The sequence below is a fragment of the Oxyura jamaicensis genome, chromosome 1 (assembly GCF_011077185.1).
Source record: "Oxyura jamaicensis isolate SHBP4307 breed ruddy duck chromosome 1, BPBGC_Ojam_1.0, whole genome shotgun sequence".
Taxonomy (NCBI): Eukaryota; Metazoa; Chordata; class Aves; order Anseriformes; family Anatidae; genus Oxyura; species Oxyura jamaicensis.
Genome location: NC_048893.1, coordinates 203,415,863 through 203,432,553, shown reverse-complemented (window position 1 = coordinate 203,432,553; position 16,691 = coordinate 203,415,863). Strand labels below are relative to the sequence as shown.

The window sequence follows — 16,691 nt, the reverse complement described above, 5'->3', positions numbered from 1 at the left end:
CCGAAAAGTAAGAAAGGACAGCCAACAGCTGAAGAAGATTGTGCACAAGCCCAACAAACTCTGACACGCTGTACAAGAAGGTTACAGGACACTGAAATAAGAGAATTACAGTCCTTCACAGTAAAAGGGAGACGAGGCAAAAGGGAGGAGATAAGGGGAAATCGTTCCTCAAATGGAACAGTATAAATATATCAAACGGTTCAAATACGGTAGGAAAACAAGGGTAGCAGCAGTTTAAGAACAGCAATAGTTACTATACCCTTAAAATACATTCAATATGTTGTGCCCGTTGCTGTCATTCCAAGAGCACTACATCTATAACTTACTGCTCAGATCTATCGACGAGGAGAAGCCCAGATCCTTAACTCCCTGCGTTCATCTTCTACTAAAGATGCTTGGATCATGAACAGTAACCAACTTCAAAGAGCGACGATTTGAAAATATACTCACAATTCTCTTCCACGCTGCCTTTGCAACTCTTTGCCTACTGATAAAGCAGACCTCTGGGAAATGGCAGACTCCCGCACTTCGTAGGAACACAAATGGTAATTCACAAGACAACTCCTAACGCTCACTGCTACAACATACACGGGGCTGGCCTCATCTCACACGTTATGCTTTTTACAGCTTTAACCTTTACTCGCGTTCCAAGCGACTTGTTCTCTTTGAACTACCAGTAGGGTATTTAACAGCAAAATCCAAACCACCCGAGGGTTTGAGCCCGCTGCCGGGCGAAGAAATGGCAAGACCTCCTTCAAATTCAGTGCAGTCAGAGCAGGAGCCAGGTTCGAACCTTTTTGTGAAGGCTGAAGGCAAAGCAGCGAAGTCAAGCCTTCACTCCTCCTGATACCTCCCCAGAGCTGTACAATCCAGTAAGTATACTCTAAGCGTAAACTCTAAGCGTAAATGCTTTCACGTAAATGCTTTCACCCATTTTCCTCATCACTTCAGTCACACGTACAATCAGGAAGAAAAAAAAAGAGGTTTTTGGCATCAGAAACATTTCACTCAGTTGCAGAACATTCTGGAAACGTTTTCTCTTAAAATAAAAAATAAATAAATATCGGTGGTAAGTACGAGTTTGTGCAACACAGACTTTCTGCGGTACATGTACGTTCACATACGGCAAAAATACTTATCCACGGTTATAGTGCAAAGCTTCTACCAGCATGAAATACCCGATACCCGCACAGACAGAGGAACCTCGGTGCTCTTTAAAAGCCGTCTAGGTGCAACACATACAAAACCACTCCGCATGGTCCTGCGGCATCAAGCTGCAAGGGACAAGAAGGTGGAGGACGAGTTTAGGTATTTAACAGGGGGAAAGCGATGGCTTTAACTTCAGTGCACCTTAGGTTCTTCTCATGCAACCTGCAGTTCAGTTTTTAACCTATTTCTTCTCTTTAATTACTGTAAAGAGAGCGGACAGATGTCCACAAGATCACTGACTTGATTTTGAAGGCTGTTGGCAATTTAGTAGAAAACGCTAATGAATATTGTTCTCAGTTAATCAATATCCAGTTTTTCCTCAGTGTTGTTTCAGTTAAAGCATCTTTAAGAGCTTTCCTGTGCCAAAACATGGCTTTCATATTTGGAATTGGTACACATCTACACGCTTCTGTATCAGTATTACTGTTTTATCTTTTTTTTAGAAAAAAGTGATTAAGAGGATCACTTTCTGCCCAAAGACAGAAAATAGTGAGAAGTAAAAATTGTGCCTTAAACGAACACAGAAGGTAGTTTATAAGACGTGACACTAAGATTTAGTAAAAAGTCTGACCTCAATTCTCCCCCCTGCTTTTGTTTCTTTAAACACAGGGACATTCTGACTTCAAGCCATCAAAACCAAAGAAGTCCCAAAAAAGTCACTAGCTGGAATTTTCATACAAAGTTACTGAATTTCTGAAACCTTTATTAAAAAAAAAAAAAAAAAAGTAAAGTCCCTTCAGAGATACGGGACCAAAAAACCAGCTATAAAGCCTGTAATGGTTAGAACAGGCAACTGAACCAAGAAATGAACAGGTTTCTACTCCTTTGGAAGCCTTGGAAAGGCACCACGGGACTCAAAGAACAGCCTGCAAGTGGAACTGCATGTGTTGCCACTATCATTTCACTCTCCAGAAAATATTTTAAGATACGCACAGGAAAGAAACACCACAGCAAGAGCACCTTTAACAACAGAAGGATACTTAAGGAGCTGAAAAACGTTGTATGGGAACAACTGGTCTACAGCAGATATGCCAAGCACTGAATTCTACTTCAACACGGTTGGAAATTAAGACCTGTAAGAACACCACCAGCAGTCACGCAGAACAGCTAGGAAGAAGCAGGCTTTTTTGTCAGCTTGGGGTGATGGCTTCCTTCAAACACTACGATTATTCCATTCTAAAGCCACAGAAGAGGTGCTGGATACCTGAAATTAGTTTAAGACGAGACCCAGACAACTCTTTTAAAGCTGCTGTGGCAGTTCATTCGCATTGGTGCGGGTCAATTAGTCTTTTGGTCAAAAGAAGAGGAAAGTCCAGGTAATCAATTCCACCCCTCTTCCACTTTCTCCGTTTATCCTAGTTTGCTAGCCCAGAGTTCTGACAAAAGGATGCTTCTTCGTTATAGAATAAAAATGTAGCTGCTTGTTTAAACACACACACACACACACACACACACACGTATTCAGTCAAGTCCTGTTCTTGGTTCCTTTGTTTGAAGTAACGCAGTGCAAGCAGTCCCTTCTTTATCCAGGAGACCTAAGCGGAGCGCCAGATCAGTCCGTTCTTATCAGGTTCAAGAAAACTCTCAATCAAAGCTCCGACAAGCTTCTGAAGTTCTTCTTCCAGCACGGTTCTGTCACTAGAAAGAGAATAAGACGTCGGAGGTTAACACCAAGCATCCATTTAAAATATAAATTAAAAAACAGCAAGATCTGTTGGTGATGGAGTAGTTTTCTTATGTTCCCTACACAGCAAGACTCCAACCTGCTTGCTTTACCGAGCTACTTTCCTGTCGCTTGGTAAATCTGGTAGGTTTTGGTAAATCACCACTAGAGGGTGATAATTTTCCCAGCCAAGACAGCACAAGAACTAAACGCTGCAAAGCCCGTGCAAGGCTGGTAAAACACCGATTATCCGCTGATTAAAAAGTCAGAATGAGCTACTAATAGAAGAGGTTGGTGCCCCGTATTCTTCTCTACAAGCAGTTCAGCTGCCCTTCAAGGGCACGTGACTGTATTTTGACTAAAATGCAAATTAAGGGGGTAGAATAATCAGGTGAAGTGTCACCGCTCACAAGACACCCTAACGCACTGATCCTTTCCCAATTTCAAGCTGTATACTCCCTTTCCTACCCTAGAAGTCTCACAGGAGGAAGGGGAACTCAGCCTGTTTTTAAAAAGAGGCAAAACAGGCTTTTTACTTACGTTTGCTTTGCTCACGTACAGAACTTGCAACACATCAGTGCCCTTCAGGTCACCACCTCCTTTTAAAAAAATGCACCCAAAAATGCTGCAACAAAACTGACTTTCCTGACGCTCAGCTTTTAAGAATAATCAATGAACAGAAACTCAAAAATATTTGCAAAGCAATTACGGAGAGAAGTACCTTCTGAAGCACCTAAAGAACATTTTATGCCTTCAACCAGGGAAGCTTGAAAGCTTTTCAATTTCACATTCCAGATCGTGATTGCCATTAACCAGCAGCACTACTGAAATTAAAGGTGGGTGTATTTTGCTGACTTACCAGAAGGAACAGCAAAAGCCCAACAGATAATTCAGCATCCTCTGGAAACCTGGCTAGGCATCGACCCGTGCATCCAACTCGCATGCACATTTTTACAAGCAAAGTCAAACTTCCAACATCCACTGCCTGCCTATAACTGCATGTTTTGGTCAGAGATAAAAATGCGTTCATCCTGAATTCCTGCCCAGAAGTAGAAACAAATACTGAATCATAGGCTCCTTTGTGCTATTTTCAAGTTCTCTGCTCTGTCTTAGCTCGACTGAGAACCTAAGATACTCATCTGCACGTCTGTGTACAGCATTAAAAAAAGTATGATTTCAAAAACATTTTTTAACCAAAGAAGCTAAAACCACGTGGTTATCAAAATGGAACAGACCTCTAATTACTGTGCAGTACCTTGAAGCAACACAGCAGATTCCCAAACGCAACAGGAATCCACGAGGAGTTTAACTAGTCAGCAGCAGCACAACTTCATTATGTTTTAATTCCAAGAGGATGAGCAATTTGGTTAATAAAAGAAGTCTCCTACAGTAACGGATGCTTAAAATTCAACTTTTTGGCTTATCCACTACAGAGGGGATCTCTTCTGAGCAGGAACATGCATCACTCTGGCCAGTTAAGAGGCTGGAACAGCCAGCTAAGGCCTCTAAGAAAGCAACAGAGGAATCCCTCTCCACGCAGGAACTGATGCCTCAGTGCTGTCCTTTCAGCCCAAAGGCACCTTGAAACACGTGCACGCAGTCCAGCTACTGACCTCTGTTCAGGCTGCGCACACATCTCCGCGTAGTACTTGATCTTTGGTTCTGTTCCACTTGTCCGAAGGGTGGCAACACAACCATTTTGAAATGTGAAAGTGATCATCTGACTGCTTTTACTCACCGGCAGCACCTACACAAACAACACAACTGTATTACTTGGGGTGAATTTAGCTTCCAATCTCTTCAAAAACAGGACCTCTCCTGCAAAAGTTCTTCGTAGCTCACCGATTTCTTATTCGGCTGGCTGCTATCATAGCCAGTGGTAATATCTCGTACGTGTAGGATATTGTAAATACCACAAAACTTTGGGTAAGACTGAGGGGCATCAAAGTTCCGAAGCTTCTCAAATATCCTTTTGATAGTAGGAGGATCATAGCACAAGAAATAGGAAGTCTTTGATATGTGATATCCATACCTACAAGAAAATGATTTTTTTTTCAGTTAAAAGATTCAGAAGTTCGCTGCACATTTGGTATCAAAAGTTAGTCCCTGTTTAGAAAAACAACAGAAAAAGAATTCAGCTCTGTGGGAACACAGATATTTATAGGCAAATATTTGGCCTCTGAAGCAGATTTTTTGCATTACTCAGAACATCTCAAGGTATTTTTAAATTCCAGCACAGGTTTCAGTTACAGAGAAATAAAAGCCAACGGGTTAGAACAGAATTGGGGGGGTCCCTTTCAACTGAACTAAGAACATGAAGTCCAAGTGCCCGACCACTTCAGGGCTAACCAGAAGTTAGAGCACATTATGAAGGACATTATCCAAATCATTCTCTCGAACAACGACAAGCATGGGGCATCAACCACCTCACCAGGAAGCCAATTCCACCGTTTGAGCACGATCACAGTAAAGAATTTTTTCCTAGCGTCCAGTCTGAACCTCCAAAATACTTAGGTAGAACATATTAATGAAAAACACAACTTACGTTTCATATACCTCAATGAGTTTCTGTGCCAGCGACAGGTTCTTGCTTTCCAGGTAGGTTGCCATTTCAGCTACGACCACAGCTGCACTTACACCGTCTTTATCCAACACCGACGTGCCACACATGAAGCCTAGAAACAAAAACCTGATTGTGGAAAACTAAGTTGACGTACTATTATACTGATTGACCGAGTATGTGAATATGCTATCCTAAAAAGCTGCCATTCATCCTAAGAAGTGGAGAATCCCTACAGCTGAAATGCTCACGGTGTAGCTCTGAACTGATGAGTCGTGTCAGCAAGCGTAGCAAGGCAAACAGAGCACTCAAGACAAGGTCAGCAGGAATATTCACACAGCTCCATAAGGTAGCTAACGCCATTACTGCCCACTGCTACATTTCCTACAGGCCGTTTCTGAAGCAGGAAATAAATTAACCTTGGCTAAAATGCTATGAAGCAGCAGCAGGTTGGCTCTCGGGACCTTTATTACAACAGGTTTGCATCAGGGAGCTGCACAAGAACAGTATCAGGACTAGAGATCTGATGGGATCGGAAGTGTTCAGACAGCATTTACTATGATAGCTGTCAAGTTGATTTGATGAGAGTAACAAGAATAGAGAACAAGGAGTGCTTGTGCATTTGTTTTCACAACTAAGACCACTCCTTTTTACTGCTGTACAGCCCTTGACATTTTGGAGTGACAGTCATATACATACCGATAGACTCTTCAAAGGCAAAGAGAACTTCTTTTCCGTTATCTAGGAGATCTTTCACTCTACTTCCAATCCACTTAAAACCAGGGAGTGTTTCCTGAAACAGAGGGGAAAAAAATAATTGCACTGTATACAAACTCTCTACTTAGTTTCTAGTCAAACAAGAGAGTGTAACCAGTGCTCCCTTCACCTCCAGGATACTTCCTTAAATTGCAATCTTTCATGTCAGCCTTGGAAGTTCAGAGAAGCAGGGAAAAAATTGGATGTATTCAGGATTTTAAGGTCAAAGGGAAAGTCTGCTGAGTTAAAGCTAAAGGATGTTTTTCCTACTTTCATGAAATAGTTTTCCTGAATTTAACCTCATTAACTGATCAACAGAACAGGGACAGTGGACAAGTCAGACCTTCAATTTAGCTTATGAATCTTAGGCAAAGTGACACCAGGTAGCATTTTACTACTGAATACTCAACTGGGAGCTGAATATTAAGTCAAGGAGTAAGCGAGCTTGAGAGACTGCGGTTATGTCTGAGACCTGGTAAGTGCTACAGGAAGATCTTATAAAATGAGAGAACCATGTAAAGGAAAATTGACAGCAGTTTTTGGGTGGTGGAAGGGAAAAGCACCGCTTATGTTCTTTAAATCATGTAAAAGCAGTAAAGATTTTAGAAACGGAACTCAAAGAAAAGGAAAGTACGTAGAAAGGAAGCTCTCAGAGGACACCAAGGGGTTCTATAAATTCCCAGCTGTTTTCCGGACAAATCTGTTCCTTGATATAAAAAAAGTATGAACAGCATTTAGTGAGATAATGAAATCTGCTACAAGGCGGTGATACTCATCCGGATTAATCACGTTTGGAAAGTCAAACAAAATAGCTTTCAGCATTGCTTCAGTTTCACTTTTTAATTCCTCATTGTTTGGCGGAACATTTTTTCCTAACAGGTTTAATTTCAATGTGTGCATTAAACAAGACCTGAATCTTAGTATGTTTGTGCTAAGCTTTAGAGTATTTGCATCTCTTGTGGCTAACATCCAACAGCCTCAGTATCAGAACAAGTACTTACTTTGAATGGAGGAACTAAAATAACAACTGTCATTCAGCAGGAGCAGCCCTCATTTTCTTGTTTAGCTTGTGTCAGGAGCAGTGCAGCCAGCAGGGCCAGGGAGGTGATCGTACCCCTGAGCTCGGCTCTGCTGAGGCCGCACCTCGAGTGCTGGGGTCAGCTTTGGGCCCCTCACTGCCAGAAGGACATCGAGGCCCTGGAGCGTGTCCAGAGAAGGGCTGCGAAGCTGGGGAAGGGCCTGGGACACAAGGCCTGGGAGGAGCGGCTGAGGGAACTGGGGGGGTTGGGGCTGGAGAAGAGGAGGCTCAGGGCAGAGCTTATTGCTCTCTGCAACTGCCTGAGAGGAAGGGGGGGGAGCTGGGGGTCGGCCTCTTCTCACAGGTAACCAGTGATAGGAGCAGAGGGAATGGCCTCAAGTTGTGCCAGGGGAGGCTCAGGTTGGCAATGAGGAGACATTTCTGCTCAGCAAGAGCGGTCAGGCCTGGGGACGGGTTGCCCAGGGAGGTGGTGGAGTCCCCGTCCCTGGGGGTGTTCAAGGCAAGGTTGGACGTGGTGCTTGGGGACAGGGTTTGGTGGTGACATTGGTGGTAGGGGGTGGTTGGACCAGGTGATCCTGGAGGGCTTTTCCAACCCTAATGGTTCTGGGTTTCTATGTCCTTCATGAAACAACATTAAGGATATGAACATGTCTGTCACAATCTGAAGTACAAACAAATTTAAAACCTATTAGCCATCTCAGCACCTAAAGGAATATTGTCCTACTTTTAAGTGCTTATTATAAACCCATCAAAAACCACACTTTTTGTAGTAAACAAAGTTACACAAGCTTTCATTCTCTTGCACAGAAGAATTTCTGTAGGACAAGAACCAAGACAAAAGCATTTCATTACATGTAATTTAAGTTCTATGTCATCTGTTACAGCCTGCTTGCAGGCTACGGTATCAACTTCAGCTGATCTGCATTCCCTGTAAGGTGCATTGAGAAACAAGCTGCAGATGCCAGTCTACCTGATACTGAAATCAGGCTTGTCTAGGTGAAACAGCATTCTCTGCGTATTGGGATGCATAAACACTCCCAGCCAAGAAGCTGGAAGTTATTTTTCATTTCATAAAATTGTAAGTGAAGGGTTGGAGAGAGAGAGAGAGAATGTACAGCAATCAGATTTTACTCTGCAAGATGGCATCAGTAAAACCCACACGTACTTCAAAGTGAAATCCTTCTTTAAGTGCAATTGCCCTCAAAATTTTTGAGGAAACTGTGGTCGCTAACATGTAAACATTCTTCACATCAGCATCTTTGGAGCAGTTTTCCTTCCAGCATGAAAACATCCACCACCCAAACAAAGCTGCTAGCTCGTTGCCAGTGAACACTTTCCAGCAGCCACTGCAAACAAAACAAAATAGAAAATTTAAGTTTCCTTTCAAGTTTCCTAGGAGCATGCACTCAGGGAAAGTATTTTCTGCAGTCACTGGATCAACCGGAATCTGAGCACACTACTGACGAGCTGCTTTACACAAAGCCATACTAAACAGGACTCCACATTCATCACATTTCAATGATTTACGAGCACAGTACATTCTATTTTGCAAGCAAAAGGTATCAATTAAGTTTCCTTACTATCAACTTGCAAACACCTTATAATTTATTGGATGGAAGTAGAGCAATCTATACAGTCTGTGCACGACAGTCAGGCAATGCCTGCACAGCTGTGCACTACACAGTTACTACTTACAATTATTGGCATTTTGGCCTGTTAGTGGAAGAAAAATAATTTATATTCAATATAAAGAAGCCAGGAAAATAAAAAAGCAAACAACTAACTGTCCCAAGGCAACATTTATTTTCCTACTAGGAATGAAAAAGCAGAAACTACTTTTTCCACTTGGAATTCTATCTTTAGCAACCACTCAACTTTTCACTTAAGTTTTACTTGGCCTTTTGCTGTAACACTACTATTTCAGCTGTTTTTTTTTTGTATCAACTGATTTTATTTAAAATACATTATTGGAGGTAGATTTATACCAGAAATTGAGGCTAGCATGAAAAATATCCACACAACTAACTGAAAGGGTGGGTTTAAGGTGTGTGCCTACCAGATTGGGTCATTCTGCAACGTTCACTACCTGTTTTCATTAAGAGAAATAAAAGGTCCCATTACTTACTTGTCCTGCTGTTCTGCCACTGCCAGTCTATCTGCATCTGGATCGGTGGCCACGACTACTTTAGCGCTTTCTTTCTCTGCAAGCCTCAGTGACAACTCCTAGTGGCAGACAGGTGGGGGGCAGGAAATGAAATAAATGCAGTCTTAGTTAATTTACACCTAACACACAGAAAATCATACAGATTGCCCAGTCCGTAAACACAGTTGAAAGCCAGGTACTCCCTGTCCCTTCCCCAATTTGTTTTTCACCACAGTAGTGCATGTAAATGAAGGAAAAGCCACAGAAATACATAAATCTGATGAAGTAGAAACTAAAATACCAGCACAGATTCTCCTTCTTCGGGATTTGGGCATTTGACAGTAGAGAAGTCTGGATCTGGATCTTTTTGTTCAGGTACTGGAATGGGGGGTTGAAAGCCAAAGGCCTTGAAAGCCAACTGCACGTAGTCATGTCCAACTCCATGAAACGAGGTATGAACAAACTTCAAATTTGTTTGCATGTTTAGTTCCCTAGTAAGGAAAGAAGAAATTCAGTAAGACTGCAGTTATTTTGCAAGACCACTTTCATGTCAGAAAGCAAGAGAAAAGAAAATGCAATTACACTTTATCCTATTCCCCTGATTTCTGCATTAATTTTAAAGAAAAAGAATAAGAAGTGCCCACTCGGACTTTCTCTAAAAATTGTTGGTTTGAAGTTCCCCCACTCCCGGAGAGTTAGATAATTACCTACCGCTGAGTTGGCTGAATAACTCCTAAGGCTGAACTATTCATTTCTACATCAAACTCAAACCCTTCCACCATCCTGAAGATCTTACACCAGCTCTACTTCACCAAGGTTACTCAACCTCCTCCTTTTACTCATCTTCTGTCCCACCTAACCTTTAAGCTTAATCACCTTGCTCTGTTTCACACATGTACACTTCTGTACTCTAAATTGTTGCATTTTCTTCTGAATTCTTTGAACACTAGGCTGCAATAATACACACACGTGAGCCATTTTATTTAATTCTCAAAGGCAGTGACTGGACTTGTGTCTGAAGCTAGCTGCTTTACATGATTCTATCCTAATCATGATCACCTAACTTAGTGACACATTGGAAAAGGGACTGGGTGAGACAAATGCAGAGATAAAATTCTTTCCACCGTAAAAGCAGAGGACAGTGGCCTGAAGCAGGCAGTGATGTCTGTGGCAGAGCCGAACACCCAACTTCTGCGAACCATAAAGGCAGAAATCAAGCTACTGATCTATGACAATACAATTGCTACTTCTAAGTCCAAAATCACTAAAACTTTGGAAGGCAGCCCATGCCCTATACCCCTCCTCAGAAAAAAAAGCATTTACGTATGGCAGCAGCCCATTGAGTATGAGTCGTACCTGTCAGCGCTCAATTTTCCACATGGTAATCCAGAGCTTGCTTAAAAACATAATTTAAGTACATTTTATTTTTATACAGTACCTATGATAACAGATCTTTTTCAGATCTTCCATGTAACAGTCACAAATTTTCTTCAGAGGATCCTGTCTAAGAGGACTGGTATCCACGAGATTGTCATTCCAGGAGCCGTTCCATGGTTCAACGCACTCTTCTATACATTTTATAATTTCCTTATCGTGAGGAGATGTGATCTGTGCTCCATTTTCCCAATAAACCTGGTATGAATTTAAAGAAAACAAGACTGTTTATTTACAAATACTACTAACTTCATGAGTTCTCTTCTCTGTAGCATTCCACATCTTTCCTGCGTCTTGAAATCACAGATAAAAGCGCAGAATCAGACTCATCCAGTTCTCAAGTCATTTTGGATCACACAGCAGTTTATGGCTGCATTTATGTAATGATAGTTTCTAAGCAAATGACCCATTTTCAAAAATATTATTCAGCTTTTATGACTGAAATCATCAGGACATGAAAAAAACAGAACTGGGAAGCCTACATTTAACGCTGTTGTACTAAGTGGAACAGAAAGAAAACGTTATCTTCTGCATAGTCTGGCATTGCCTTTGAAAAAACAGCTTGTTTTCAAACGAAAAACAGATAAGCACTGTGTCGAGGTACTTGTTCTTCCCATAACTGAGCAACTGTAATCTTTCCAGCTGGAAATATCAGACCGTGAACTAAAAGAAAGGCTCTGTTAAAGAATCGTACAGATGACTGTTTGCCTGTGTTATTTCCAACATCATGGCTGGATTCACTGTGTAGACTTTTTATTCAGACCAATCCGTCTCTTTTCTTGTTCACTAGCTTTCATGAAACCCATAGGTACTCAGTGTTATTAATCAACTATGAAACTGTCACCACCTTCAGTATAGCTACCCACCACGTTAACTAATTCACCTAAGTTCTAGCTCGGTTTTAAGTTCATTTTTAAATCTGAGAGGTGAACGGATAATAAGTTGTTTAGGCATTCCCTCAGCTGCTAACTTGACTCTACACACGCCACAACACACTTGTGCTCAAGACACGGAAGCAGCGTGGTCTTTGGCTCTAGTCTCAGAAAAAAAACACACAATTCAGAAGGTTATAGAAGGATGAGTTACTTGAAATTGTTTTTCTTTTTAACGCACAAGCACACGTGCTTCAGAAGAAGCCAAAAATGCCTCCCAGTGCACCTAAGGCGCACAGGTACTACTGGAAGGCAGCTAAGTGCCATGTGCTACAAGCTCCAGGGTTAAGCCTTACCTTATATCCATTGTCCTCCTTACGGTTGTGGGATGCTGTGATCATCACGCCAGCAACAGCTTTCAGCTGCTGAACAGCATAGGGCTGAAAAAGACACCCAGAAATGTCGACTTACCCAAGAATTCTGCAGCTGGCACGAAAACATTTTAGTGTTAGGAGAGTTATGCAAAAGGATGCTACAGGAGAAACAGCTCTTCATGTTTCACCAGCTTATTTGAAAAGCGTATAAACAAATGCTCTCCGTTCTGTTCTCTGTAGCTAGCAACAGAGAGAGAGATTATTCGGAGTATTTCTATGCTGTTGCACAACAACGTGATTCTATTTCCCAACTCCATAAACACAGTTGTTAACCGGCCAACTGAAGAAAGCCTACACTTAGATTATATTAGTATTGTGAAAGAGAGGAAGTCCGAAATAGAATGAAGGAACTCACCAAAAAAACTTGCTGAAAAATGAGTATTTGGAGCTAGAAACTAGATCAATAGCACCCGAGCAGACTAGAACTTGCAAAATAGAAAAAGATTTAGAACTCTGTAAGAAAAAGCTTCTCTGACTAGAAGAGAAAGCTTTGTTTTTTGAGATATTAGAAGTGAATGCGGTCCATTTCTTCTGCTCTAAGCAGTAGAAATCACATTTTTAAACATTCTGTTCCTATGTATGTGTATATAGTCAGACACCCATGCAAATATGATGTTTGATCCCTAACCATGCTCAGATGTTTAAGCACGGAGTAAAAGAAGAGCAGAATGCTTCACCTGTAGCCTGCAATGCCTCGACTACAGTGACCATTGCCTTGCGTATCAGCCCAGGGTGAAATGTGACTGCGACTATCTGCGCTCAGAATTCAGCAGCGTTCTTTTTTAGTCTCCCTGAAGAGCCAAGTGTACCGAGCATCCTCTGTTTTTCCATTTAAGTGCAGGAATTTGAGAAGATAATTGCTAGTTCACGTTTCCAGTAAACTTAAATACTCCCTTAACGGCGGGGTTCAACAAAATGAAGGAGATGACTCACCACAAAAGGCGTAGGGACGTATGTTGAAAAGAAGTATACAGGTACATCTTTAGCCAGTAGGACAGCTGCAGTGAGCTTTGCAAGTCTACCAAAATGAGAATAAAATAGTCAGTCAGCCCAAGTTCCCATGACAACCAATGGCTACAGGGCATTATGGTATTTGTCATTGCACTCGTTTCTTAAATCCCTCTACCGTTTGTCCTCTGCTTACGCAAATAGTTGCATCCTACAGTTTGTACAATCAAGTAAAACGGTTTTCAGGTTGTAGAATCCATGAGAGCACTTTTATTTATTGCTTGAAGAGCGCCAGGTACTTCAGACAATGATGTAAATAAAACAGTGATATCCAAAAAAAATAGAGCCTACTGGTATGACACTTCCTTAATTCAAGGATCGAATCAATCCCCCAGAAACGTCAAAGTGCCCAATGTCAGCAACAGCAAATTCTGAAGGAAAGAACTCACAGTAAAGCTTGTTTGCCAGCCTTGTTCAGCACTTTCAGGTTATTTCCTGAAGCTAGACCTATTCCTAAAACAATTCTGCAAACCAGACTGCTGCTACTCAAGGAAGATGGAAAGTAACTGAACCTGTGTTTTTAAGCTTTGCCTTTATAGTAAACTTTTCCTTCCAAAAAGCAGAGAAATTGATGCTCTTTCATGAAGCAGAGCTTGACATGAAACTGTTTTTTCAAGGCAGGTACACACAAATCAACGCTTAACAACATGAAGCCCTGCTCTGAGTCAGAACTAATGAGAGGTTAAATAAAATGGTTTCTTTGCTCACTTATTTTAATAAGCAAGCACTGACACTTGCTTCCTTATCTTCCCGTGATGTACTGTCAGCCTGTTTCAGGTACTCAGAATTCCACTGATAACCTGATCCCACTTAAGAGTTTGAGAGCTGAACATGTAGTTCAAGCCACTGAACTTTTGCTCCTGTAACACAATAACGTCCATCAACTTAATTACAAGATACCCTCAGAACTCCTGCCATCCCCCTCCACACTGGAACGGATGCAAAGAAACGTGCACCACTGCCCACGTGGCGCCAGACGAGCACATCGATTGGACTGAAAACACCCTTTTGGGGAGGTCTGATTTGATTTTAGAATGATTGTAACTATGAGACAGTTCAAGGGGACAAAGGAAAGATAATTGAAAATTGATTTGCTCCTTTGACACATGAACCATTAAGACTGTGCCGCCATCAAGCCCAAATGCCAAGCTCTGTGTGGCTGCAAAGGAACGGTTTCCTCACACTTCCCCATTTTTAAATCGTGTACAGTAGAGGCAAATTGGGTAACGGCCTTGCAAATACAATGTAAGGGGTAAATTGAAAACCCTAATGCCAATGCCTGGAGGAATCTCCATGTCAGACAGAAGGGTGTGGAGATGCAGGCTTCATGGGAATGGAAAAAACTCTTAGAAGATGGTTGCTCCTCTGAAGAGTCACTAGTTTCCGTGCCCTGTAACACCAAGAACTTTTACACTCCTACAACATCAAATGTGGACAGAAATAACTGCAACAGTTAAAGCAATTAACCACAGTAACCACATGAACTACAATAATAAACTATAACTAAATAATAATTAACTACAGCGTTGTTTTCTTTCATAAACCATGCCATTACATGCTTTGTTGCCCTAATGACAAGGAAATATGATTCCTTTTCAAGTTCAGGAAGCAGTTTCTAGGCATCATCCCTCCCCTTTCCCTGCAAAGGGCTCAATTGGACATCACTAGAAGTTTATATTTAATCATCCCGTGTTAAGTGTGGAAATAGTGACATCACAGACCAGCAGAAGGGTGTCAAAATAGAGGGTTACAGCAGGCTGAAGGCAGAACTCTTCTCCCCCCAAGCAAGTTTAAATCAGATGTGTAGTGTGAAAGAGAGACGCTAATGGCAACAGTGCATTAACGTTTAGTGATTTCAAGCTAGACGTTAGTGCTCTGAATTTACCTTCACATTTAAATTTCTCTTCAGGCTTAGCAACTTCTTAATGTCTCCCTAACGTTCTTGTGCATTTAGACTGTAAATTCTTTGGTGAGGCACCTAGCCTGACATCCATGTGCACAGCAACTGGTATTACAAAGGCTTTACTCCATGCCTCTCTTCCTTACTATTTACATAGGCTAGGGGAGGGGAAAGTGGGCACAGTTCACAACATTTAATTGTTCTGATAGAACGCATTCAAAGCCACAATTTAAGTTCTAGTCTTGCAAATGTAATCAATACTCATACTTCTTACTGCTGCAGTTGCTGGTCACCTGACCTCGTGTGTCATATCCAACAACAAAGCCTCTCTGCTTAAAGTCTGAGAAACTCCTCTCCAGATACTTGTAGATCCCCTGAAAAGAAAAAAGAGAAAAGAGAAGGGAAGGATCAGCTGCAGTGTAGTGTACACAAACATTCATGTAGACAAAATACAGCTCAGCAAAAACTGCGGTCACAAAAGCAACACATTTCTCCCTCCTCAAAAAGAAAAGTGTTCACGCAAAGAAAGCACCCAAACAGTTGAGGGAAATAAAAGCAGTACAGTAAGTGACCAAACCTCAGAAACAGCAGACTACAGCCAATAAAATCCTCAAGCAGCAAACTCTTATTTTCACTCTAGCATGCCTTTTTTTTGTAACCAAACTATCTTCTTACAGACCCAATAGAAAAAAAAAAATCCAATTTTTGAAAATCCATCCACTCAGACAACACAAGGACAGCGTTAGTCAGTGCTCGCCTTCATCCTTTTGTTCACGATACAGGTCACGCATCTTTCAGCGCTGATTCTAGAGTTTATGCTCTAAATATGCATTAAATGGATGCTTCATCCTTACCCACGATTTCAAAAGCAAGTTTTTGGCTTGTGACCTGCTCCACTAGATTAAAGTCGCCCATTTATATGCGGATAGCACAGCCCAAACACAAGCCTTCTTGTCTCCTGTACATCGCAGCAGAACATTCCCAATGGCAAGACATCAGAGAAGACCCCAGTGTGGGGAGAAGAACGGGGAATAGGTGAAGGAAACAAGTTTGTCTGTTTTAACCTGAGGGTGTTGAAAATTCTTCAAGTTTTTAAAATTGGTGGTGAGGAGAAATAATCCCTGAAAGGAAGGGATTTCCAGGAGGAAGACAAACAGCTTCTCAGCCAGCAGCTCCTCTTCCAAAACAAGAAGGTATGGGTGCTCTCTGAAATAGTTCATTGCAGTGTTCCAGCTTCACCTTCCACAGGGGCTTGTTCCCTTCCCACTTTGTACCTCCACCACAGAAACAAGGGAGGATATCCAAACCCTCTGTGAGCAGCAGTTTTAGACAAGAAGATGGAAGCGCTGTTGTTACCAGAAGTTTCGTAGAGTAATTCAAGTTGGAAAAGCCCTCCAAGATCATCTGGTATAAACCACCTACTGTCCACTACTGTCTGACTCTACCACCACTGTCACCACTAACCCATGTCCCCAAGCACCACGTCCAACCTTGCCTTGAACACCCCCAGGGACGGGGACTCCACCACCTCCCTGGGCAACCCGTCCCCAGGCCTGACTGCTCTTGCTGAGCAGAAATGTCTCCTCATTTCCATCCTGACCCTCCCCGCACAACTTGAGGCCATTCCCTCTGCTTCTATCAGTGGTTACCTGCAAGAATTTCCGTGTGCTACA

General features: G+C 41.9%; 1 protein-coding gene across 1 annotated transcript in view; it reads right to left on the bottom strand.

Moving 5' to 3' along the window:
* Nucleotides 1-984: 984 nt before the first annotated feature.
* The window catches only part of PGM2L1 (phosphoglucomutase 2 like 1), a 29,714-nt gene continuing 14,007 nt past the window's right edge, over nt 985-16,691 (bottom strand). The window contains exons 3-14 of the mRNA XM_035343824.1: nt 15,286-15,392; nt 13,044-13,128; nt 12,033-12,116; nt 10,809-11,002; nt 9,672-9,861; nt 9,353-9,450; nt 8,393-8,573; nt 6,132-6,225; nt 5,418-5,547; nt 4,715-4,904; nt 4,486-4,619; nt 985-2,847 (exon numbers count right to left, since the gene is read on the bottom strand). Of these exons, the coding sequence (XP_035199715.1) occupies nt 2,745-2,847; nt 4,486-4,619; nt 4,715-4,904; nt 5,418-5,547; nt 6,132-6,225; nt 8,393-8,573; nt 9,353-9,450; nt 9,672-9,861; nt 10,809-11,002; nt 12,033-12,116; nt 13,044-13,128; nt 15,286-15,392 (1,590 nt within the window). The 3' untranslated portion in view covers nt 985-2,744. The remainder of the gene's footprint in view (nt 2,848-4,485; nt 4,620-4,714; nt 4,905-5,417; nt 5,548-6,131; nt 6,226-8,392; nt 8,574-9,352; nt 9,451-9,671; nt 9,862-10,808; nt 11,003-12,032; nt 12,117-13,043; nt 13,129-15,285; nt 15,393-16,691) is intronic.